General features: G+C 36.3%; 1 protein-coding gene across 1 annotated transcript; it reads right to left on the bottom strand.

Moving 5' to 3' along the window:
* Positions 1 to 9,919: 9,919 nt before the first annotated feature.
* On the bottom strand, positions 9,920 to 16,363 carry LOC130027612 (hyaluronidase PH-20-like). Its single transcript, XM_056118456.1, has 3 exons — positions 15,404 to 16,363; positions 14,323 to 14,412; positions 9,920 to 10,369 (listed from the first exon to the last, which is right to left on the bottom strand). Exons 1-3 carry the CDS (start codon positions 16,361 to 16,363, stop codon positions 9,920 to 9,922), a joined length of 1,500 nt encoding a protein of 499 aa, XP_055974431.1.
* Between the last annotated feature and the right edge of the window lie 9,027 nt (positions 16,364 to 25,390).

Consider the following 25,390-nt stretch of genomic DNA (forward strand, 5'->3'; position numbering starts at 1 on the left):
TCTCATAGGTCTGCTATAAATCTAAGGGGTGCTCCTTTGTATATGATTTCCTTCTTTGACCTTGCTACTTGCAGTATTGTGTCTCTATCGGCAGCATTGATCATTGCAACTATGATATTTCTTGGAGTGTTTTTGTTAAGGTCTCTATTAGCTGACACCCTTCAGGCTCCTTGAACCTGAAAGGCTGCATTGTTGAGCTCTGGGATTTTTTCAGAAATGATTTGTTTTGTTATTACTGTGTTTGGCATATCGAAAACTCTCGGTAGCTTGCCTGGCTTTCCGAGAGGGGCGGAGGAATCGAACTTGGGTCGGCCATGTTGGTCGCTTGTAAGGCGAATGCCCTACCGCTGTGCTAACTGTGGCTTTTTCATTGGGATTGTTTCCCTGAGCTTCTGGTACTCCAATGATTCTAATGTTGTTCCTCTTGGAATCATCTCCTAGGACTTTGATTTGCTCTATAGCTATTTTGAGGTCCTTTGCCATTATTTGTTGTTGCCTTTTGGCTTGGTGCAACTGATCTTCCAGCTCAATGATTTTGTCTTCAGCTGTGGTCATTCTACTGCTGAGGACACAAACTGAGTTTTTTTATTTCATCTATGGAATCTTTAATTCGTGACATTTCTGTGCATAGCTTTCCAATTTCTGCTTGATTTTCTTTCATTTCTTCCTTGATTTTTCTCGATTATCTTATTCATTGTTTCTTTCATGTCCTCCTTCAATTTACTGGATATCTGTCTGACTGTTTCACTGAGTTCGTTGAACATCTTCATGACTTCATATCTGAATTCTTTGTTAGAGAGGTCCCTTAGGTGAGTAGCATCTACAGAGGCTTCTGGACTCTTTTTATCATCCTCCCCACGTGGTGGGGATTTGCGTTGTTCTTCATGTTGGTGTGTACTTATGGGGACTGTGATGTTACACTAGATTTCTTGGTATGGTTAAATTACCTGTGGTCACGTGAGTGGCCACCCACCTAAAATCAGGCCACACCCGCTTCTCCCAAAGTCACGCCCACTTCTGAAGAGGCCACGCCCCCACAGGAACCTGGTGTGTGTGTGTGGGGGGGGAGCTAGGTTGGGAAGAAGACCAGCACAGCTTTGTGGACGAAGAGGAAGAGGCAGAGATGTACGGCTGCTTTTGTCCCAGGCTCTGAGAGGATGCCTGGGGCTCTTCAAGGAGGAAGCCAAGTCCTGGGTTCGAATACCAGCGGATAAACTGACTTGGGTGGGGAAGAAGACGAGCGCAGCTTTGTATGACACAGAGGAAGAGGCAGAGGCTCAGGGCTGCTTTTTTCCCAGGCTCCGAGAGGAACAGTGTTTGCTTTTTATACAGCCAAGTTGTAAACTACTCGTGATGTATTTGATATGCCAAAAACGGTAACAAAAAGTCCCACAATTTGTTGTGAGATGTTACTGTTGCCTGCTTGAGCAAATTGATGAAAAACAGGAGGACAGTGCTACAGTATTTATGTATTCAAAATAGTATTTGTGCTGGAATAATAGTTGCAACAAGCTCCTGGGAATATTGAACATAATACTATATTATAATTTCTCTAACAAAGATTTTCGCTATCTTTTGCATCTTTTCCTAAAACTGTAAATATTGAGTGACAATGTTGGAGATAATCTTCAGCTGTTGGAAAAGAATGGAATTCCTCACTTATCACTTGAGTGATGATTGAAATGCTAGTTTCTGGCCACAAGAACAACCGATAACAAATATTTGCATACTAGAGTATATCAAACACCTCTTTGTTTCAATCTCTGTATATTTTTCAATTACCCTGTGAAGGTTCTTCATCCTCTTAAAGAGGAATTGAAAGAGCTATGCTTGGAGTATCACGTTTCAGTCAAATAAGAGAAAAAATCCTGAGTTCCGACCTCCATCGACGATCAAGAATCAGGGATGCTGTCTTGTTTGCCAAGCCATCAAAAATCAGATGGTCTGGACACTTAATGAGATTTAGAGATGACCACTGGACTAGAGCCGTTACCAACTGGATTCCATGGGACATCAAAAGACCACGTGACCACCCACCTACCAGATGGTCAGACTTCTTCATCAAGATTATGAATGATCGAATTGAGGCTCTTTGTGTTCCTATAATGAACAGATGCCACTGGGCTACACTAGCACGTGACAGGGAAAAATGGAGACATTACTGGTGCCGCTTGAGCAAATCAATGATTAACGGGAAGTCAAGTGATCAAGTGAGCACTGTGGAATGGTATCAGTATCTAAGACTTAGTTGAAAGAAAGAAGAGGATCCAAAAGGATCTCATGGTTTGTGAGATTATCCTGTTCTAGACTACTTTCATTTTCCATTAGTATAATTGTAGAAACTACACAGTAACTTACCTATTTAATATAATAACTAATTGAAAGTGAACATTCCCTTCCCAAATTTACTCATAGAAATACAGTAAGATTCATTATATCATTTGACATACACCAATATGTACTGTACATTTTTTTAATAATATGTAAAAGTAACTTTATATTGTTTTAATTTAGGACTGGTGAGATACGATAGCTTGTAGAGAGCACTTGCCTTGCACTGGTAAAATCCTGGTTTCATATGCAGTATCCCATATGGTGCTTCAGCATCACTAAGACTAATTCCTCAGAGCACAACCCATCACTGGTTGTGGCTCTAGAACCAAATATAAATACAAAAAACAAAGCGATTATATTTATACACACATACATGAATATGCATGCATGTATACATGCATATACATACATACACACAGGAATGTATACTTATATATACATCAGTTTTAATGTAATACATAAAATATTTATTTCAATGTATAATCAATGTAAGAATATTAGTGAAGTATTTTAGTGTATTTAAATCCACATTTTTTAGCCTTATATATAACTTACACTTGTATTCCATATTCCTGTCTGCTTGTGATAAGGAGGCATCACAGTTGGCAATAGCACTGAAGTAATTATATAATGCTTCAGTATTGTAACCACTTTTCCATTAATCCTACTGCATTGGGCCTTCTCAATTCTTGGTGCTGGTGATTATATCTCAGGATGGGTGTCTTTGAGGGATTTTCTAGTGTATATCTCTGTTCTTTCTATAATTCAATTGAGCAAACTAATCCGGTAATTGTCTTTTTCTCTCTGACTCAAATCACTTAGTAAGACTCCTTTCATTTCCATCCAACTTGTTGCAAGCTCTATGGCAATCTACTTTTATACCTGAGTAATTACAATTCAGTTGTGTCTGAATATATATACACCACACGTATATACCACAGTTTCTTTATCCACTCATCTGTTGTTGGGAGCAACAGATTGCTCTTGCTCTATCCCCTGTTCTTCCTGATTCCTTACCTTTTAAGAGTTAAGTGGATAGCATTTTGACAGAGATAATTTATTCAGTACATTTCTAATTATATAAACTTCAATATTTGTTGTTACATTAGTATTTTTGGCATTTGTCTGGCACGCTGCTGAGCTGGGTTTGATTCCTCCATCCTTCTCGGTGAACTGACCTGGGTTCAATACTTCCACCCCTCGGCGAGAGCCCAGCAAGCTACTAAGAGAATCCCACCTGCACGGAAGAGCCCGGCAAGCTCCCCATGGCATATTCGATATATCAAGAACATTAACAAGTCTCACAATGGAGACATTACTGGTGCCTGCTCGAGAAAATCAATAAACAATGGGGGGTGGGCAGTGCTACAGTGCTACCGTATATATCTATTATTTGGATTTTTGATGGCACCTTTAGGATTTCCAAATAATACTATTAAGTCATTTGCAAACAGTGAGAGTTTGACATTATGTCAGTTTCTTTTTCTTTTTTCACTACAATAGCCAAAATTTTCAATCCTATCTTGAACAATAGTAATTAAAGTGGACAACAGTGCTTGTGTCTGATCTTAATGAAAATAATCTTAGTTTTCCCAGCTTAATGATAAAGATTGCTGTAGTCTTGCTGTTTATGGTCTTTGAACTATTAGGATAAATTCTTTTGACCCCAAATTTATTGAGAGTTTTCATTGTAGAATAGGTATGGAACCTTTACAAATGCTTTCTGCACATATACACCAATAATGATATGCTTTATTTCTTTCCTTTTAAAAATGTGTTGTAGTGATTTTCAAACATTGAAACATGCATCCATAGGATTAATTCCACTTTATCATAATATAGAATGAATTTAATGTTTTGTATTCAATTCACAAGGATTTTACTGAGAATATTTTCAGCTACATTCATTATTATTGGTCTGATGTTTTCTTTGCTGGTAATGTCTCTGTTGGCGATTGCTGTAAGATGATCTGGGTTTCATAGAAATTTCACAGGTTTCCTGATTCTAATGCTTTTCAGAAGAGCTTAAGAAGGATGACTATTGAAAGAACTTTCCTCAATAGACTCAAAACCATCTACCACAAGCCCATGGCTAGTTTCATTCTCAATGGGAAGAAACTGAAAGCCTTCCCTCTAAGAACAGGGACAAGACAAGGTTGTCCACACTTGCCACTCCTATTTAATATAGTACTGAAAGTTCTTGCCATAGCAATTAGGTAAGAAAAAGATATCAAGAGCATACATTTAGCAAAGAAAGAGGTCAAGCAATCTCTTTTTGTGGACAATATGATAATATACTGATAAAATTCTAAAGATTACAAAAAAGCTTCTAGAAACAGTAAGTCTGTATGTTAAATTGGCAAGCTACAAAATAAACACCCAAAAGTTCACGGCTTTTCTATTACAAACAATGAAAGAGAAGAAATAGATATTCAACAAACAATCAGGTTCACAATAGTGCCTCAAAAATCAAGTATCTTAGAATCAGCTAAACTAAAGAGGCCCTATACAAAGAAGATTGTAAAATACTAATTCAAGAAATAAGAAAGAACACTAGGATGTAGAGACACCTCCCCTGCTCGTGGATAGGGAGGATTAATATTAAATCATTATACAGATTTAATGTGGTTCCTATAATGATATTTTTGACATTCTTCAAAGAAATACAAAACATTCCTGAAATGCAAATGGAATAATAAATTCTCAGGAATAGCTAATGCACTCTTTGGGAAAAAGAAGATGGGGACCATCACCTTCCCGAACTTCAAACTGTACTACAAAGCACTAGTAATTAAAACAGCATGTACTGGGATAGAAACAGACTTGCAGAGCATTTGAACAGAGTGGAATATTCTCTCACACATTCTCAAATATATGATCACTTAATCTTTGATAAGAAGCAACAAATGTGAAGTGGAACTAAGAAAGTCTCTTCAACAAGTGTTTCAAGGAAAACTGGACAGCTATCTGTGAAAAAATGAACTATGACCTCTTTCTAAAACCAGGCACAAAGTCAGATTAAAATGGATTAACCACCTCAATGTCAGACCTGAATCTATTAGGTACAGAGAGAAAAATGTAGGCAGACGCCCCATGACATTAATGCTTAATAAGCATCTTTAAGGATGAAACACCACTGACCAAGCAAGTGAAAACAATCATAAACAAATCGAACTACATTAAACTAAGAAGCTTCTTTATCTCAAAAGGAATAGTGGTCAAAATACAGAGAAAGTCCACTGAATGATAAAAAATTACTTGCTACGATAATTTCCATGTCCATTCACTTATAAGCAAATTTCATGACTTCATCATTCCTAACAACTGCATAGTATTCTATTGTGTGGATACACCAAATATAAACTGGATATTAACCCCTTATCTGATGTGGTTAAAATCAGATAAGCGGTTAATATACAGGATATACAAAACATTAGTGTAATTGTATAAGAAGAAACCTCCTACCATATCAAAAAATGGGGAGAAGAAATGAACAGAAATTTTCTCACAAAAGAAATACAAATGACCAAAAGGCACATGAAAAATGATCTACATCATTAATCATTAGGGAGATGTATATCAAAACATCATCTCACAGTGGTTCATAAAAAAATTAAAAAAATAGGTATCACTTGATAACTTGATCACTTGATATCCTGTTACTCATCAATTTGCTTCAGCGGGTGCCAGTAACATCTCCATTCATCCCTGTTGCATGCTAGCATAGCCCAATGGCATCTGCTCTTTCTAGGAACATAAAAGCCTCAAACTCAGGGTCTTGACAAAAAAGTCTGACCATCTCGTAGGTGGGTGGACATGCAATCTTATGACGTCCTGTGGAATCCAGTAATGGCTTTATTGACTCTAGTTCAGCGGTTGTCTCTAAATCTCATTACGTGTCCAGCCCATTCATATGTTTAAAAGTTTTCTACTACTTTCACAAAGAAGAAATCTGAATGGCTAAAAGGCACATGAGAAAATGTTCCACATCATTAATCATCAGGGAGATGCAGATCAAAACCACAATGAGATATCACTTCACACCACAGAGACTGGCCCATATCCACAAGAACAAAAGCAACCCGTGCTGGCGAGGATGTGGTGAGAAAGGGACACTCCTTCACTGTTGGTGGGAATGCCGACTGGTTCAGCCCTTTTGAAAAACAGTATGGTTGTTTCTCAAAAATTTAGAAATTGATCTCCCATTTGATCCAGCAATACCACTCCTGGGAATATATCCCAGAGAGGCAAAAATGTATAGTCGAAGTGACATCTGCAATTGTCTGTTTATTGCAGCACTCTTTACAATAGCAGAATCTGGAAAAAACCTGAGTGCCCGAGAACAGATGACTGGTTAAAGAAACTTTGGTACATTTACACAATGGAGTACTATGTAGCTGTTAGAAAAGACGAAGTCACGAAATTCACATACAAGTGGTACTACATGGAAAATATCATGTTAAGCGAAATGACTCAGAAAGAAAGGGATAGACATAGAAAGATTGCATTCTTCTGAGGAACATAAAGTAACAAAATAGGAAACTAACACCCAAGAATGGCCGAGATTAGTACCAGGAATTCTACTCCATGACTTGGAGGCCAACCACACATATTAGGGAAAAGGGAGCTCAGATACAGAGGGGAACACCAAATAAAGGTGTTGGGAGGACCCTCCCAGAATGGGAGAAGCATGCTGAAAGTAGACTATAGACCAAACATGATTGCCACTCAATGTTTCTTTTGCAAACCACAACACCCAAAAGGAGAGAGACAACAGAGGGGAATGCCCTGCCACAGAGCAAGGGTGGGATGGGGGGATGGGGGGTGGGAGGGATACTGGGATGCATGGTGGTGGGAAGTGGGCACTGGTGGAGGGATGGTATTTGATCATTATATAATTGAAACCCAAGCACAAAATTGTGTAAATCTGCAACTGTACCTCATGATGTCTCACTATTAAAAAAAAATTTTTAATAAAAAAAAAGATCAAATAAAGAGATCAAAATTGTCAGAGAAAAAAAAGTTTTCTATTGATGGAAATTTTAACAAAACATTTTAACAAAATATTTCATCATCAGTATGGTGTCAACCATATAATGTTTAGTAGATTTTTACTGCTCAGCTACTTTCAGATCTTTCTGACTATTTTTGGGAATAGAATTGTAGCAAAGCAAATGGGTGTTTTTATGAAAGCATTAATAAAGTGTCTGCTCTTATGAGGATGGGAAGTTTCTACTCTCTGTTGTAGTGATTCATAAAGGAGTTCATTATCCAGCTATTGTCTATTTTTTATTCTAAAAATTATCCTTTGAAAACTTCTGTTTGTGTCACCACATAAACTACATTCAACAAGACATTGTTTTTTTTTTGCTGACTTCCCTGGAATTTTACTCAGACATCCACAAATTCTTAATTGCATGCTAGAATATGCTGAGCATCTAACATAATGTTTTTCACACACTGTTGTCATTTTCCACTTTACATGTTGTCTGATAAAATGCAGCGTACTTATTAAACACAAAAAATATGCTACTTCATCTTGATTTATCTGTGACTATACTAAGGCCAGCAGAAAAGAAACCCTCGGATGTTTTTAGAAGGATGTGAATTAATGAGTAGAGAAAATAAGAAAATTTAGGTATACATGGTCTCAAATTTGACAACCAAGAGTCAAATAAAAGAATATTTATTAGATACATGAATTCTAAATAAATTCTACACCAACAGTAAAAGTCTGTAGTATAATGAATAATTTAGTAAATATAATACCTTTGATTCAATACACTAAAATACAAAAAAAGCTAATAAATTTAGTTAATATTATGCATAGAAAGAGTATTTATTATTAGAACAAAGCATTTTAAAATACATTGTTTCAACTTAACATTTTGTAAAATTTTGTAATGATTGTAAATTACTTGTACATTTATATGTGGTAAATTTGTATCATTGGAATTTTCATTTTGCTAAGACGTAAACTTGACCCCAAACTGTTACAGATCTTTTCATTAGTATTTGGTAGAATGAGGAGTGTAATAGGCAGCTCTATGCTATTCTATGAACAAAAAATAAAGTATTATTAATCTGTACATAATATTTGGAAAATATGATAAGATATTCTCTTACAAACTCAATTTTATGGTGTGTAAATAATCAGATAAAAATTAAATGCAGGCTCAATCAAAATCCAACATCAGTTTTCATTTACTTAGATTCAACTGTAGTATGATTAGTTGCTGTTGTTCTGTTTTAGGTCCGTACCCATATACTCAAGGAATATAGTTGGCTCTCTGCTCAGGGATATTACCAGCGAGTTCTCGAGGGATTATTTACTTACTGTGCTGGGACTCTAACTGGTTCTAGCCACAAGAAGGTAAATGGTTAAAACATTGTATTGTGTCTCTACCCCCTTATTTTCAAATGAAGGTCCTGGTCAATTTTTAATTTATAGATCAATGAAAAACTTTTTGCTAAAAGAGATAACTGCATGAATGGTAACAATGAGAGTAGGGCTTATATGTGGTCAAACTGTGCTCCAATCCTGGCTTCCTTAGGATCCTCTGAGCACTTTAGGAAGTAATTAATGAGAGCAGAAATAGGAGTAAAACTTGAGCATTGCCAAGTATGGCCCAAACCCCACACGAAAAGTAAACTGTAATTAGGGGCATTGACATTTGAAGAAAATAGGAAATTTAGGTACACGGATTTTCACATTTGACAATCAAAAGTAAAAAATTAGTATTATATATACATATACATGAGTTATGAATATAAACTACACTGAGCAAAAGTCAATAGTACAATAATGAATAATTTAGTGAATAGAGAAGTATTTTATTCAATACAAGTAAGTCATAAAGATGATATAACTAAAAAGAGTAGTATGATAAATAGAAACATTTTGTATTATTAGAACAAAGCATTGTATAAGACATTTTTTATCTCAACAATTTGCAGTATTTTATTATGATTGTAAAGTGCTTATACACTTATTTGCAGTAAATTTGTATTATTTAGATCTTTACTTTTCTAAGAATTAATCTTGACCTCAAATGGTCACAGGTCTTTTGATTAGTCTTTGATAGAATGAAGAATAAAACAGACTAATCTAACTAGATATGCTGTGCACAATATATAAATTATTCCCAAACTTTGCATAACAAATAGAAAATATAAGACAGAAAAACCTCTGACTCAATTTATTTGGCAAGTTAATAAGCAGATTAAAACTCCAATGTTTATTAAACCAAAACTCAGTATCAATTTTCATTTATTTAGAGTCAGATTTGGCCCAACCCCTCCCATTCGAAAAAGGTCAACTGTTATTAGGGGCATTTGTTAATCAATTTCAAATATCAAAATGATATACATTTAACTGGGACTACTAAAATTTAATCTGAATAGGCTAAATATTAAGTATTATAACATAAAAGGATATCAATAGAGAGAGTGTGCATATATTTTGACAGCTTTTCCTTGGTTGCTGTTGAGGATGGCTCTTCTGATCAATGGGTAAGATTGATGGGATTTTAAGAAAAACTAGAGTCTATGTGATAGAGAGGAGTCTGTGAGGTTGTTTACTTGACTAGACGATTGTTGGTTGACGTTCTGTGGTGGTTTTTTTCGTGGTGCTTCTGGTTCCTGCAGCAGGAATTGCGTTGTGTTCTGGGCTTACAACGGCTGATATGCAAACGTCCTCTTTAATACATACCCTTATGTTTTTAACATTTTCTATGTTGTCATTCTTCTTACAAGTGACATTGGTAAAACAGGTGCAATCAAATTTGTCAGAAAACTTCTTTAGGTCTTCAACTGAGGGCTCCCCGTATACTGTGAACTTGTCACAATATGCAAACTTAATAAGAAAATTCCTTGGGTTCAGGTGAAGATAGTCATTCGAATTCCAGTTTTTCCGGGTACAGAGTCCTTTATCTTGGCAGAGTACATGGTGACACATTTTAGCTGCTAGAGTGACATTGATTAAGTAAGGACTCAGTGTCTGCCTCTCAAAATTTTGTAGATTCTTGCAAGCAACCTGTAATTTTTTTAGAAAATCCAGAATATTGATAGTAAGATAGTCCATATGTAAATTAATTTATCATTATAAGCAGTGTAAAAAAGCAACAATGAAAAAATAAGATTTATTAAGTTAGTAATTTATTCTTATTTACTGAAGAAGAAATAGTATTTCAAATGTAGTATTTAATTTTTTTTAACATTTCTATGTGAGTTTCACATGCTATTTTAGGCCATGCAATAATTGGTTGAAACTTACCTTATGCATGGTCTTCCTTCATATTTGATACATTTATGGGTATTAAGGAAGATTTAGTATGCCAGTTTGAGAGGGTTCTGTTGAGGATGTAGCTTTCATTCCACTTACTATCAAAGTCAAGTTAGGAATCTTTCATTCTTTTTGGAGAGGAAAGGTTCCTGGGTAGTGCTCAGGAGGGTTCCATGGGCTGCTCATAAATTTTTGCTAACCAGGATACTATATTTCAGTGAAAGAGCTTGAGAATGCAGTGCTGCTCAGATCCCTCAAAGTTCAGGCACGGCCAGGGCCTCACCAGGCAGTGCTCTGTGGGGACTGCATGTAAAGCCATTTGACATAATCCTTCTACTATCTCTTCATTCTATTCACATTTTATAAGTCTTCAATTTTTAACCAGATGATTTAAGCTAAATCAATTGAACAGATTATGCTTCCACTATACTATACATGAAGGATAAATATAGTACTGCCCCATACAATAAAAAGGTACCAGGTGCATAAAAGTATTAAGACCAGGACTGCATATTGCCATTAGCAATTAAGAAATAATAAATATAAGCATCAAATTTTGAGTCAAGTTTAAACAGCCTTAAAGTATACGACTTCTAAAATTACAACATGAAGCAATGTACTAAACTGAAAATACTTAGTATTAAAAACTATATAATTAAAGTTATTTATAAAGTTTATATTTAATTTAGAACTATACTTTGGGCAGAATGTGAATTATGAACAACTAAAATTTTTCAAACTGAAAACAGGACATTATAGTTATGGAACAATAATCTTAGATTTTAACTTTTGTTTCATTTACTTCAGCGGTGGGCTTTGGACACAGCTGAAAGTGGTCAGGTCTTACTCCTGGATCTCTACCCAATGTTTACCCCTGGCTGTATTCAGGGAAGCTTAGGGGATACCAGTATGAAACCCAGATGAGGTGCGTACAAGGCAAGTGCTCTATTCACTGTACTAGAGTTGTGACCCAAGATTGTTACTTTTATTTTGGATGATTAATGAACAGCCTCATGAAGCAAGCTAACAAGGTTCATCCATCAGACAACTAAAGTATGTGGTAGAGGGCAGCCCATAGATAAGTCAGGATACATCTTATCCGAATCTTTACAACCTATTCTTCTTACATTCACTGATATGATTTCACAAATGATAATCAAATAATAGCTTTATGAAACTATCCCTAATATGTTTCTTTGGAACCTGTGATTATGGTAAATTATAGACATGAATAATAGTAAAGACAGTGAGGTCATATTGTGTGGCTTCAGACTAATCACATGAGTGAAAAAGATGTAGAAACTTTTTGACTTGGAAACTATAAGTGAGATGCGTCAGGGATAAATACATTCTAAAATCAAAGGAATTGACTCAAACATTGCTGACTTTGAGAATAGAGGAAGTCTCATTTTGAAAAATGTAGGATTGTCTAGGTTACAGAAGCCAGTCAAATATCCGAGTCTTTATTTTTGTTACCAGAAGAAAGTAATTGAGTGAGTTGGATTCTTTGTAGAAAAAATAAAACCCTGATGATTATTTGATTTTCAGACCTTGAAATTTATCTTAAACTTCTTGCTTACAGAACTATAAGATATAATGATTTTTGGTTGCCTAAATCATTAAATTTGTTTAAAAACATTATGGACAAATGAGAAAAAGCCTTACTAATCCTTTAATAAAAGTAAAAAGTAAAGGCCCTCCCGTTGATCATTGATTTGCTCGAGCGGGCCCAGTAACGTCTCCATTGGAGACTTTGTTGTTACTGTGTCTGGCATATCGAATACTCTCGGTAGCTTGCCGGGGTCTCCGAGAGGGGCGGAGGAATCGAACTCAGGTCGGCCATGTTGGCTGCGTGCAAGGCAGACGCCCTACCCGCTGTGCTTTCGCTCCAGCCCAAGCTTTGAATTATGGCTAGAATAATATTGAACATCACATCACTAGTAGACAACCCAATGTAGTTTATATGTTCTCTTATATGACTGTCACTCATCCTTATACATGCTAATTATTTCTTAGCACGGCATTAGCATTTCTAGAAGCACTTACTGTTCTCTCAGCATAGAACACTTTGTCCTATATTATAACAAACTAGACACTACATTGTCATTGAGAGTCAATCTTCATAAGAATAACTTTCTCAGATACCATTGTTATATCTCACATATCTCCTAATGCTCTGCATATAACTTACAAATTGAGCATTTTCTTACATTAATATTCTTTCTACTACATTAACATAAATATAAATTTTATGAGTTTAATATTATTTTACGTTGAATTCCCCATACATAGGATATATGAGAATTTATATCCAGCAGAGGTGGCATTATAAATTTTCATAGAGATTATTAGCAACTATTGCCTGATCTGACTATTGTCTGTCATCTACAAGCTGTTCACTGGAGTCATCCTGAATAGGATTGGCAGAACACTAGATGAAGGACAACGATGCGAGCAAGATGGGTTCCGCAAAGGATTCATCACGATTGACCATATCCACATGATCACCAAGCCCATTGAGGTTTCTCAGGAGTTCAAGATGTTGCTCTGTCTAATGTTCTTTGATTTAAAGAAGTCCTTTGAATCTGTTGAGACTGAAGTAGTCATTGGGGCTCTAGCCAAACAGGGCGTTCAAACTCAATACATCAGGATCCTCCGTGAGCTGTATTATGGATTCACTACCAGGATCTCACCATTCTACAAAGAAGTGATCATCCATGTCAAGAGACGGGTTTGGCAGGGTGATAATATTTCATGGAAATTCTTTAGTGCCACCCTCAAGAACACCATGTGATGACGAATGGGAAGGAATGGGAGTGAAGATAGATGGTCGACAACTACAGCACCTCTGTTTTGCTGATGACATTGTTCCAATAACACCAAACATTAGCCAAGCAGGACAAATGCCTGCCATCTAATCTTAATTTCTCTTTAATAAGTCAAGTGTTCTTATTTTTTATTAAGGTCCAGAGGATAAATACTTCAGTTTTATAATTATATAGTTCTCAACATCAAACAACTTAGCAATGAAATATAAATGCATATAGTCATAGAGATCTAAGCAAACAAGCATGCTATGTTTCCCCCCCCAAAAAACTTTAAAACTATAATAAAAGACATACAAATTTTAATGTACATTGTAAAACATTTTATGAGATATTATGCTTTTGATCTTTTAATATTAAAAATAACTAAGACATGATTAGATTTACATAAAAGCTGTACAAAGAAAAATGTCAGCCAGAATTCACCCATGGCTACTGTTTGTTTATGTCTACAATATGTTACTGTTAATCAGTAATTAAATAACTGGTTTCCAAATAATAGTGAATGAATAAAAAAATTAAGCAAGTGCATAATAAATAACAATCGTTCTTTAAAGAGAAATATACAATGTAGCAGAAAAATAATCCTATATGCTGTCAATTAATTGAGAGGGTAATTTTACTTCTACTTCTTCAAAACTAGAGAATTTAAATTTCTATTTCTATTTAATGTCATTAATTTATCTTATTACTGATTTTGACTGATTACAACTAAAATGTTTCTCTCTTTTAAATAAATTCACAAAACAAGAATGCTTGATTCATTAAACATCTACTACTATGCGTCAAAGTGTAACATTTATTTCATTATTCAATATCACAATCTCAATGCATTAAATAATGAAAAGCTTCCATCTGTTTACTATCAATTCAACTTACCCTAGAGTGGGTTATATTGAAGCCTCCCCATATTACAATTCCAGCGGCCCCAAGAGCATAAGTTTCACCAATTGTACTCACAAGGTCAGTCTGGAAAATGAGATAGAAAGAGTTGACAGAAGACAGATGAAAATGCCATTTTAGGAAAGTAATACAATAAATAAGTGTGCTGAGCCAACAATCATTTTACTACCTTCCCATCACTTATTATCCTTTAACACATTTATCTGCTTCTAGCGTCAAGAAGGGAGCACTTAATAGTAAAATAAACTGTTATTACATTTTCTATACAACCTTTTAACCCCGATCACAGATGTAAGTAAATTTAAAAAAAAATTAGAGCATTATTTTGTACATGTGTACAGATATAAAATTATGTAAGCTTGTTCCCAAAAGCTATCAAAGGTGACATTTAGGATCCAAGAGATTGTAGTGTGGGTAAGGCTCTTGCCTTGCAGCAGGTCTACCAAGGTTCAATTCTTGAATCCCATATATTCCCCCAAATTGTCCAGAGTGATCCTTCAGTGCAGAGCCAGAATAATCTCTGAGCACTGGCATATATGGCTCAAAAAACAATAATATAACTGATAAATTTTAGGGCTGGATAGATAGCACAATGTGTAGGCCCCTATCTTCCACAGGGCAGTCACAATTTGATTCCTGGCACACCAAATAGTCTGCAATGCCCACTAGGAGTGATCACTGATCACGGAGCCATGAGCAAGTGATCCACAAAAAAAAAAAAAAACACTCTCTGTCCTCCCGTTGTTCATCAATTTGCTCGAGCGGGCCCATTAATGTCTCCATTGTGAGACTTCTTGTTTCTGTATTTGGCACATTGAATACTCTCTGTAGCTTGCCAGTTCTCCAAGAGGGGCAGAGGAATCGAACCGGCTCAGCTGGGCTGGCTGCATGCAAGGCAAACACCCTACCACAGTGCTATCACTCCAGCCCCCCCGCCAAAAAAAATCCCCTAATAACTTAAAAAATAAAGATGGATTTTGCTCTCTTAAAATGCAGTCAAAATCCACTAAATAGCACTGTGAAAACTTTTTGTAGTTATTTTACTTGATTTACTTACCTCAGTAAGATATTCTGTGGATCTATCACGAAAAACAGGATGCACGTATACAAAAACTGGAAGTGGTTTTTTACTATTGGATACTTTAGCAACTCTAAAGGCTTCATTAATACGATTACGAGCAAACAGTGCAGCCTTTGGACTTTGTCTTAAATCTGTAGTCAAGTAAATGTATGGATAAAGTGCAGTGCTTTCACTCCACAACCAGTTGAGCTCATTATTTCTTTGCTTTTCTGCTTCAGGGCAACTTCCAGTGTAGTTTTTATTGTTACGATAATTATTATTGTAGCAATTAGGAAAATGGAAAAAACCCCAATAATTTTTTGGTCGAAGACGCTTTCCTAATTGCAAAGTTGTTACCATGAATTCCCTTGCTGCCTGTTCAAATTCTATTTTTGCAGCAATGTCAGCTTCTTTATCTGCAAGGCCTGGTTTGCTTCTCTTAACCTTTTGAATTGATTTGACTCTGTAAACATATTTGTCAATCAAGTTTCTTATCCAGAGAGGATTCCAGATATCCCATGCAATTACAGCCAAGCCTAACTGATCTCTCGGTAAGTAAGAGACAATGTCTTTCTCAGCCTTTTGCAAATGCATTTTTAAATCTCCCGACTGAGGAATTCCTCCATATCTGTCCTGTCTTGTGACAGGGTCTAAGTGAGGATAGCGGCCGAGCATATCAACAGAAAAGAAGGTGATATTTTGATCTGTTTTATGAAATTCAGGGATTCCTATTAATGAATAGATGCTCAAATCCATAAAAATTTGATAGAGTCTCATACATTTGTCACTTGGAGCATTCCATGCTATAACATAAGTTGTATTTGAGAGCATAGGAGGTACTCTGTATTCCGCAGTCAGAAAAATTGGAAACAGAAAGAAAATAAACATTTCCTTGGATACTCCATTGAACACAACAAAGCTCCTAGAGAAGATATAATTGACCGATAGCACTTCCATGGTATAAGTAATGACTATTTAAAGTCACTTCTTCCTACAGTTGTTTTTTTTTTTCAAAAATTAATGTAAGCAATAAGCATAGAATGATGGTTTATATTTAAAAATTATTCTTCATGCATAATGTTTCAACTGTTTTGAAAGTTGCTCTTCTACAACAAAAAGCAAAAAAAAATATATTAAATACATAATTACACAGCATTTCTGTACCAAGATAGTAAATTTTTTCCATTATTAAAACGTAATGTGCCTAGAGTTTAAATAATTTTTGAATAAAGAATACTTAATCCTGGGACAAATACTCATGCATTTGAATGAAAAATTCTTTTTTAATACCAGTTCTATAGTAGCAAGCATTAGTCTCATCTCAAATCATTACTGAGCTTACAGAGATGTGTATATAGAAATTTGTATTTTAAATACCCAAGCTGTGAAGATTTGTTTACCAAGGAATGCCATAAAAGAATCCTTTTGAATTATAAAAAATTGTTGATACACCTATTCTGATTGTTATTTATGAAAGACCACTATAAAGCTATTTGTTTTGTCCTTAAAATGACTGCAGAATTGTAAATTTTTGAAGAATTGGGGGCACATAGAGGAGCACACAAAACCTTTAAAAGATATAAAGTCAAAAGTTTACTCAATTTTTGAATCAACCAAAATTTCCCCTTGACAGCATCCTGTAAGTGCTCTTAAGAATATTGCTCCATCATATCTAAATATAACGTTTTCTCATGTTTCAAGTTAGAAAAACATTTTACTTCTTTCCATCTTCTACTGAAAGAATGGATTCTGTCATAGCTTCATTAAAGAATATATAATTTTGGTCTCATAATCTATGTAAAGTAAGATTCAGTGTCACTCTGATTATCAGCATGTAGAGTAATTTTTGGAGATAATAGTCTAAGGATAAAATGTTAAGTTACATATTATTTAATTTTTGGTGTTTGCATAAACTATTTATAAGAAGACATATTAAAATGTTCTATGATTCTAGGATAAACCAAAACCTTTCTTACTAAGCTACTAGCATAAAGCAATTTAAGATATGATAATTTCACATTTCCCCAGGATCAAGTGTACTTACCTTGGAAACATCCACTCATTCCTAGTATTAGAAGGTACTATTCAAGAAATGGCTCCAGAACCCATACAATGCTGAGTTTCACCTGGGGCAACTTGGAGAGGGAGTAAAGGAGCCCAACATTCACCCCAAACAGATCCCAGCAGCTGAAAACCTCCAGAACCCAATCACTGCTATGCTCAAGACCAGTCTCCGCAGGGCTGGGAGGATCTCATGCATGGGTGAATCTGTTGAATATCTCAGATATGTGGATTTTATGACTGACAATCCCAAGCTCTCATGGGTTGTTATAGGTGAGCTTTCCCCATCTGCCTGTTCTTCTGGAAGCCTGGTAGTCATGCCCACAAACTAACTTTGGCACCATATAAGCTCATTAACGGCCATGATCCAGAGACACACAAATAAATCTTGGAAGAGATCAAAAAGCTGCAGAGATGCTTCTGTACCTGGTTGATCAGAACAACAAAGTCAACATCCATTTAAAAAGTTAACTCCAGCTCTATCACCCTATTAAAAATTTTAGAATTCCTTTAGCACATGGCCATGACTTCCCATACTATGCTTTATTGGTGTACCAGGAGTCCCACAGGACATTTAATGGGGTGTAAAATAATAGACAACTTATTTCAAACAAACTATATATATATATATATATATATATATATATATATATATATATATTAGCATACAAGGCTTGGCATATTAGTAATCTCTTATACAGGGCTTAATGACTCCAGAGTAAGATAAAAAAAAAAATCTTCACACAATTTCTTTTAAGGAAACATTTTGATCATTTTGACAGATTATTCACAACAAGCAATAGAAGATAAATTATTTAGGGTCAGAACTCACGTTTGCTTCTCCCGAAAGTGAGCATAAAATGAGGCCCCAATAACAATGCCACCGTATTCACGTATTCAGCACCAAGATGTTTTCATTCGGGACGCCCCAGAGGGGTGCGGGTGAGAGATCTCACAGCCACGAGGGACCCAGCCTTGGCAGCCGACCTCCATAACCCAACTGCCACCACACTCCAGGCAGCTTTCCACATGCTCGTGTCAAACCTCATGCATGAGTGAACATATTTCTTGACTTCGAGGCTGCTCTTGTGTCCGTGGGACACAGTGTAAGACACTCCCTACCCATTTTCATAATTACCACATAATATATGATGGAGTTCAGACAATATGCAACAAATCATAGAGGGAAATGTATATATGCATATATACAGATTTTAGACATATAGACTAACGCTCATATCACCCAAACAATAATAAGATGTTAGTAATATCCTATAGAATATCTTAATTGTTCCTGCCAAAATAGAACAATGTTCACACTGTTCTATTTTGAACACAAAATATGAACACAGTTTTGTAAGCATTTTAAGCAGTTCTTTATAAGAGCCAATACAAAATATACAAAATATATTCTTTGCTTTGTGTTTTGGGACAGGGCTTGGGTCTTGGAATGGAAACATCCTAAATTTGGTGGTGGGAAACTGTAATGGTGGTTGTATTGGTGTTTGAATATTAAATGTAATCAAATATTGTGAAGTAACTTATAAAATAAAAATTATTTTTTAATTATTTAGGTTCTACCATTGGGGCAGGCTTGGTTGGTGGTTGAGAAAATTTGAAATAATGATGGTGGGAAGGTGGAATGTTGATAGTATTAATGTTTAAATATGGAATCAAATATTACAAACAACTTTATAAAACTAAATTGAATTTAAAGAATAATAAAATAAGATACTACTCAAAATAAGAACCATTGAGAGAATGGAACGAGATCATCAGTTCTATTATAGTCCCCTTTTTAAAAGATTATGGATTATTTTTTCCTATTATTTTAGTTTTATATAACTATATTTTATTAAAATGCCTTGTGATATAGATACATACTTTACTGATTCAAAAGCAGAGTTATATGGACCGTACTAGCACCTGTGTGCAATATTAGGATTTGCCTTCACAAACACATATCTTGCCTCAGGGCTCTTCATAATCTACTATTTTAATCTAAGATGATATTTTTCTGTTATCTGAGTCAGTTTTAACTTCAAGAAATGCAATGGTAAACTATATGTATGATAATGTCATTCTTTTTGTCCAAAGTGAACTGAAAACATAAAACTAGAGTTAGACCAAGATATAGAAGATGTGGAGAGAGAACAAAGAGGGTAAGATGCATGTTTTACATGTTTTATAGACACTGGTTCAGCTCCAGACAACCATAGTTCCCTTATCACTGCTGGATGGAACCAAAAGGAACTTGTGTACAGCCAGATGTCACCGTGTGTGTCCTCAAGCACTGCAGGGGCAGTCCAGGGATTCTGTGACACTTCAGAGCAAGAGCAACACTGCATTCTTGGATTTTGACCTTGAATCACTTAGGACTATGGGACCCTGAGTACAACTTCTGAGCCCCTCCTTGTTTATCTGTCTGTCCTCCCTTTGTTCATTGATTTGCTCAAGCGGGCCCAGTAACGTCTCCATTGTGAGTCTCCTTGTTTCTGTGTTTGGCATATTGAATACTCTCAGTAGCTTGCCAGGATCTCTGAGAGGGGCGGAGGAATCAAACCTGGCTCGGCCAGGCTGGCTGTGCGCCCTACCCGCTGAGCATTTGCCTTGTGCACAGCTAGCCTGTCAGAGCCAGGGAGCACCAAATAAAGGGTGTTGGGAGGATCCTCCCAGGATGGGAGATGCATGCTGAAAGCAGACTATAGACCAAACATGATTGCCACTCAATGCCTCTTTTGCAAACCACAGCACCAAATAGGAGAGAGAGAACAAAAGGGAATGCCCTGCCACAGAGGCAGGGTGGGCTAGGGGGCGATGGGGGGTGGGAGGGATATTGGGGTCTTTGGCGGTGGAGAATGGGCACTGGTGGAGGGATGGGTACTTGATCATTATATAACTGAAACCCAAGCACAAAAAAATTGTAAGTCTACAACTGTAACTCAAGGTGCTTCACCAATAAAAAAAAAATAATAAAAGAAGAAAAAAACAAGATTTAGAATCTTCACCTTCCATGCTCACTTCATGAAACAAAAATTATTTGAAATTTTCAGGAGTTTTGTTCCGTAATCTCTAAAATTCATTAGCTTGTTTTTTCATTAATCAAAATTTACTATGCACACTTCAATCAGGAATCAAAAATAAAGAGCACTCAAGTCTCCATCCACCCTCACCCTTCATTTGTGTGTGTGGTGCTGATGTTCAAATCCAGGACTTTACACATGAAAGTCAAAATTTTTATAGAAATTTTCTAAAGGTGGAAATATCAAGATCCAATATGGGAGTATATCTATGAATTTAAATGCTAGCAATATTTAATCATTGTTAGAAACGGAAAAATTACAAGAAATGTCTGTCATAAGAGTTTGGAAATTGAAAGGTGTTATATAAGTGAAGTATATCAGAAAGATAAAGATTAATAATTGATGATCTTACTCGTGTGCAATAAATAAAACAAAGTAAGAGGTTAGATAATTTCCAGAGTAAGTCTGAGATAAATTCAATAGAACTGTGATTGATTTAAGGGTCTGGGTGAAGTCCCAGGCTTGGGGTTGTGGGAGTGGAGAAAGTTAAATCATTCTGGTTGTGGGCCTGGTGTAGCATGACTGCACATGATCACGTTCACGATCACGACCATCCTGTTATTCGTCAATTGCCTCAAGCAGGCCCCAGCAATGTCACCTTCGTCCTAGCCCTGAGATTTTTTTAAAAGTGCCATATTCAAGGCTCTTTCAGAGTTAGGAGAATGAGACCCTTCATTGTTACTGGTTTTTGGCATATTGGGTACGCCACGGGAAGTTTGCCAGACTCTGCTGTGTGGGCAGGTTACATTCGGTAGCTTGCCAGTTTGTCCAAAGTAGGAATGAGATAAGATGTCGCGCAGCCGCAAATGCGGCTGTGCACTTTGGGAGCTGGGTTTTATAGTCTCTGAGTCTTGGCCATTGATGGGATTACACAGTGCCAGGGGGCCAGTTGGTGGGTGTGACCCCCGCCTACTTGGAGGATCTGGGTGGAGGATGCTCAGCCTCGATCCGAGTAGGTTTGGAGATCTCAGCCCCGGGACCCGAGTGACTGCACACATGAAACAAAAGTATTTATTCTATTGTTACAAAAATTTCAAGAGTAATAAAAATGTGCACCAAATACCAATATTACTATTATTTGTACCAGTACTAGATATAGCACTGTAGCACTGTCCTCCTTTGTCAATAGATATGCTCAAGCCGGCACCAGTAATGTCTCCATTGTGAGACTTTTTGTTACTTTATTTGGCATATTGAATACACCACAGAGAGCTTACCAGTCTCTGTCGTGCGGGTGGGATACTCTGATAGCTTTTCCGGCTCTCCAACAGGCACGAAGGAATCAAATTCAGGACGTCCGCATGCAAGACAAATGCCCTACCCGCTCTGCTATCACTCCAGTTGTCTCTACTCGATATAAATATATAAATTCCAGGATTGTATGGATAAATTATCGTATGATTCTACAAGCTTTTTGAGTTTTAAGGAGCCACGTATGTATATCTGCCATAGAGTTTTATGTCATATGGTTCATTGGGGATGGAGTGATAGCACAGTGCATAGGGCGTCTGTCTTGCATGCAGCCAATATGGCTGAACCGAGTTCGAGTGGTCCACCCCTCTCGGAGAGCCAGGCAAGCTACCGAGAGTATCTTGTCCTCGCGGGAAAGCCTGGCAAACTACCTGTGAGGTATTCGATGTGCCAAAGACAGTAACAAATCTCACAATGTTACTGAGCCCACTCGAGCAAATCGATGAACAATGGAAGGACAGTGACATTGACATGGTTCATTGATTTTTTTCCCAAACAATAAGAATAACAGCTGTGGCTTAGATTCCATCTTAATTACCCATATCCCCTTGCTTTTTTATTTCTAATAAAAAAAAGTTACTCCTCTTTCATTTAAGATTTTTTGGGGGGAAATTATACCTGGTAATGCACAGGAGTTACTCTGCACTCAAGAATCTCTCCTGGCAGGGTTCGGAGAACCATATGGGATGCTGGGAATCGAATCCAGGTTGGCAGAGGCAAGACAAATGCCCTATCCACTGTGGAATCGCTTCAGCCCCTTATTTAAGTTTTTTATTTTTAAGTTTTGAAAAATAGTTACATCGTAAGATTGAAAATAATTTAAGATCTTTGAATAATATAAAAAGAATAAATATTGACTCATTCTGAATTTAGGTAAAAAATAAGGAATAGAAACAGAAAATTGTTGAATATGAGGCTTCACTTATATCATGAAGTCCTATCATTTCAAAATTGATCACCAACAAAACCAGATAGCAGAAGACCTAAATTTATCTAGGAACATGGCAGGAATCTCAAATCAGCCTCTTTAGCATATTGGTTGAATTGAAGATATTTGAACAACAACAAATGCAGAAAGAACACTTTGTGCTTCTTTTCCTGTCTACGGTGGGAGAGACTTCCCATATAAAAAGGTGCACTCATCCTGCCAGGAAAGGAAGATCATCTAATTACCAGAGATTAGGAATTGATGGCAGGGTGGATCAGAACAAATTCAACTACTCAGATAGCCCTCCTCTTTTCATTTATTTCTGTGTGTTTGTGGGCTACATACTGCTATGTTCAGGGCTTACTTCTGACTCCGTGCTGAGGGATCCCTCTTGGTAGGTTCAGGTGAAAATATAGGGTGCTGGGAACTGAAACCAGAGCCTTCCTGTGCAAGGCAAATACCTACTTGCTGTACTCTCATTCCACCCTCTCCAATAGTATTCTTACTGTTTCTGGTCTATTTTGTTCGATGAATTATCCCCAGAAGTTTCAGCTTTGCTTTGTAACACTACTATAGTAGTGTTTCTTTAATATATATATATATATATATATATATATATATATATTCGTAATTCAAACTGATTCTTTGTGTCTTGTTTGTTTCCTGAAGCTTTATTCATATGTGTGTGTGTGTGTGTGTAAACATATATATCACTGTATCACTGTCATCCCATTGATCTTCAATTTACTCAAGTGGGCGCCAGTAATATCTCTATTCATCCCAGCCCTGAGATTTTAGCAGCCTCTTCTTACTCTTCTTTTCCCAATGGTTGAAGGCCCTTTCAGGGTCAGGGGAATTAGATCTATTGTCGATATTGTACTTGGCATATCAAATATACCACAGGGAGCTTGCCAGGCTCTGCCCGTGAAGGTGGAATACTCGCGTAGCTTGCCAGGCTCTCCGAGAGGCATAATGGGTAGGAAGTGTCTTATAATGTGTTGTGCGGTCCAGAAAGTGGACTGGAGCATGGCAGCGGTTGGGAAGTGGAGGTCAGCTGTTGGGGCTGTATCCCTAGGAGTGGGGAAGGCTCTCACCCACCCCAAAACCTGGCGTAAAATCTGGGGCCTAGCCGGAAAAGAAAACATATACCTATAAATATGTTTTTACACACACATACATATATATATTTGTGTATATATACATATATATTATTTAAGTTACTCTGTTTCTCTTTTATGAATTCCTAACCCTCAACATATACAGGCGCTAGGGAAGATTCTTTTGGCTTTTTCTTGAAATATGATTAATACCAAGCATAAAAAAGGAAGGAAAACATAAAATCATTTAAATATTCATAGACCTGCTAATATTTACTATTTGCTAGAAAATATTTTTAATCTATATGAACTATTAAATAATCATTTTGGTGGAAATTAAATACTAGTCAATTCAAATCTCAGATGAGTCAGGTATGAAGTTGGAACTATGGTGTTACAATACATTCAACCCTACACAGGTAACTCTCTGAGGAAATCTACCTGAGAAAGACTTCATCGATCATGACTGTATCTGCAGAACAGATTCAAGCGTAAGTGGGCGCTTCATTCACTGGGTTGCCCATTTTCTTTGTCAAGGTGTACACTAAGAAAAGAACTATTCAAGAGCTTTCTACAAACTGTCCTCTCTTAGCCTAGCTTAACCAAAATTGTACTTACTTGCCAAATATACTTAGTTGTATACTTAATTCATTCAAATAAATGGGATAATTGGACAGGATACAGAAATAGGGATTTTCAAGAACAGATGACTGGTTAAAGAAACTTTGGTACATCTACACAATGGAATACTATGCAGCTGTTAGAAAAGATGAAGTCATAAAATTTGCATATAAGTGGATCAACATGAAAAGTATCATGTTAAGTGAAGTGAATGAGAAAGAGAGGGACAGACATAGAACAATTGCACTCATTTGTGCAATATAAAGTATGGGAGACAAACACCTAAGGGGGGAGAGGGCTCAGGGAATGGGGGGGATGAGATGAGAGGGATACTGGTGATGAAGAACGGGCACTGATGGAGGGATGGGCACTCGATCATTGTGTGACTGAAATGGAAGCACAAAAATTTGTAAGTCTGTGACTGTACCCCACGGTGATCCATTAAAAAGTAAATTAAAAAACCTTGCATATTACCCTTAAAAAAAGAGAAAATATAGGGCTTTTTTTAAAATGGCAAACAAATGAATATGTAAGCTATACATATATATTTTTTTCATTGTAAAATAGCCTTGGCCAATGAGTTTATTTTGCTTCTATTTCACAGAAGAATAGTGCTCACTATCAAAGACGCTTTGATAGTTTTTAACAAAAGAAGAGTGCTTACTAAAAATCAAAAGTTATCAAGAGGATTTTTTGTACTAAATTTAAACCAACTGACTTTCACTATCAGTATGTTTGTTACATGCACAAGATAGGAGTAATCACGAATACTCATTATAGGATTGTTATAAAAATAAACTATATAAGATTAAGCTGCCCAGTGACTCTATAACATATGACTAAATATGTGACTTATGTTAACCTGAAGAAAATTAATTTATAGCATGAAATTTTAAATAACATTTCAATTATTAGTAATTATAATGTTCTTTTCCCCTGCATA

This window comes from Sorex fumeus, unplaced genomic scaffold, assembly GCF_029834395.1.
Source record: "Sorex fumeus unplaced genomic scaffold, SorFum_2.1 ptg000037l, whole genome shotgun sequence".
NCBI classification, from domain to species: Eukaryota; Metazoa; Chordata; class Mammalia; order Eulipotyphla; family Soricidae; genus Sorex; species Sorex fumeus.

What these genes read in the sequence shown, in the direction of transcription:
- LOC130027612 (XM_056118456.1), bottom strand. Translation starts at nt 16,363, where the DNA reads ATGGAAGTGCTATCGGTCAATTATATCTTCTCTAGGAGCTTTGTTGTG. An exon ending in CCACAGAATATCTTACTGAG is followed by an intron (nt 14,413 to 15,403) that starts GTAAGTAAATCA and finishes CTCATTTTCCAG; the next exon opens with ACTGACCTTGTGAGTACAAT. An exon ending in TCAATATAACCCACTCTAGG is followed by an intron (nt 10,370 to 14,322) that starts GTAAGTTGAATT and finishes AAAAAATTACAG; the next exon opens with GTTGCTTGCAAGAATCTACA.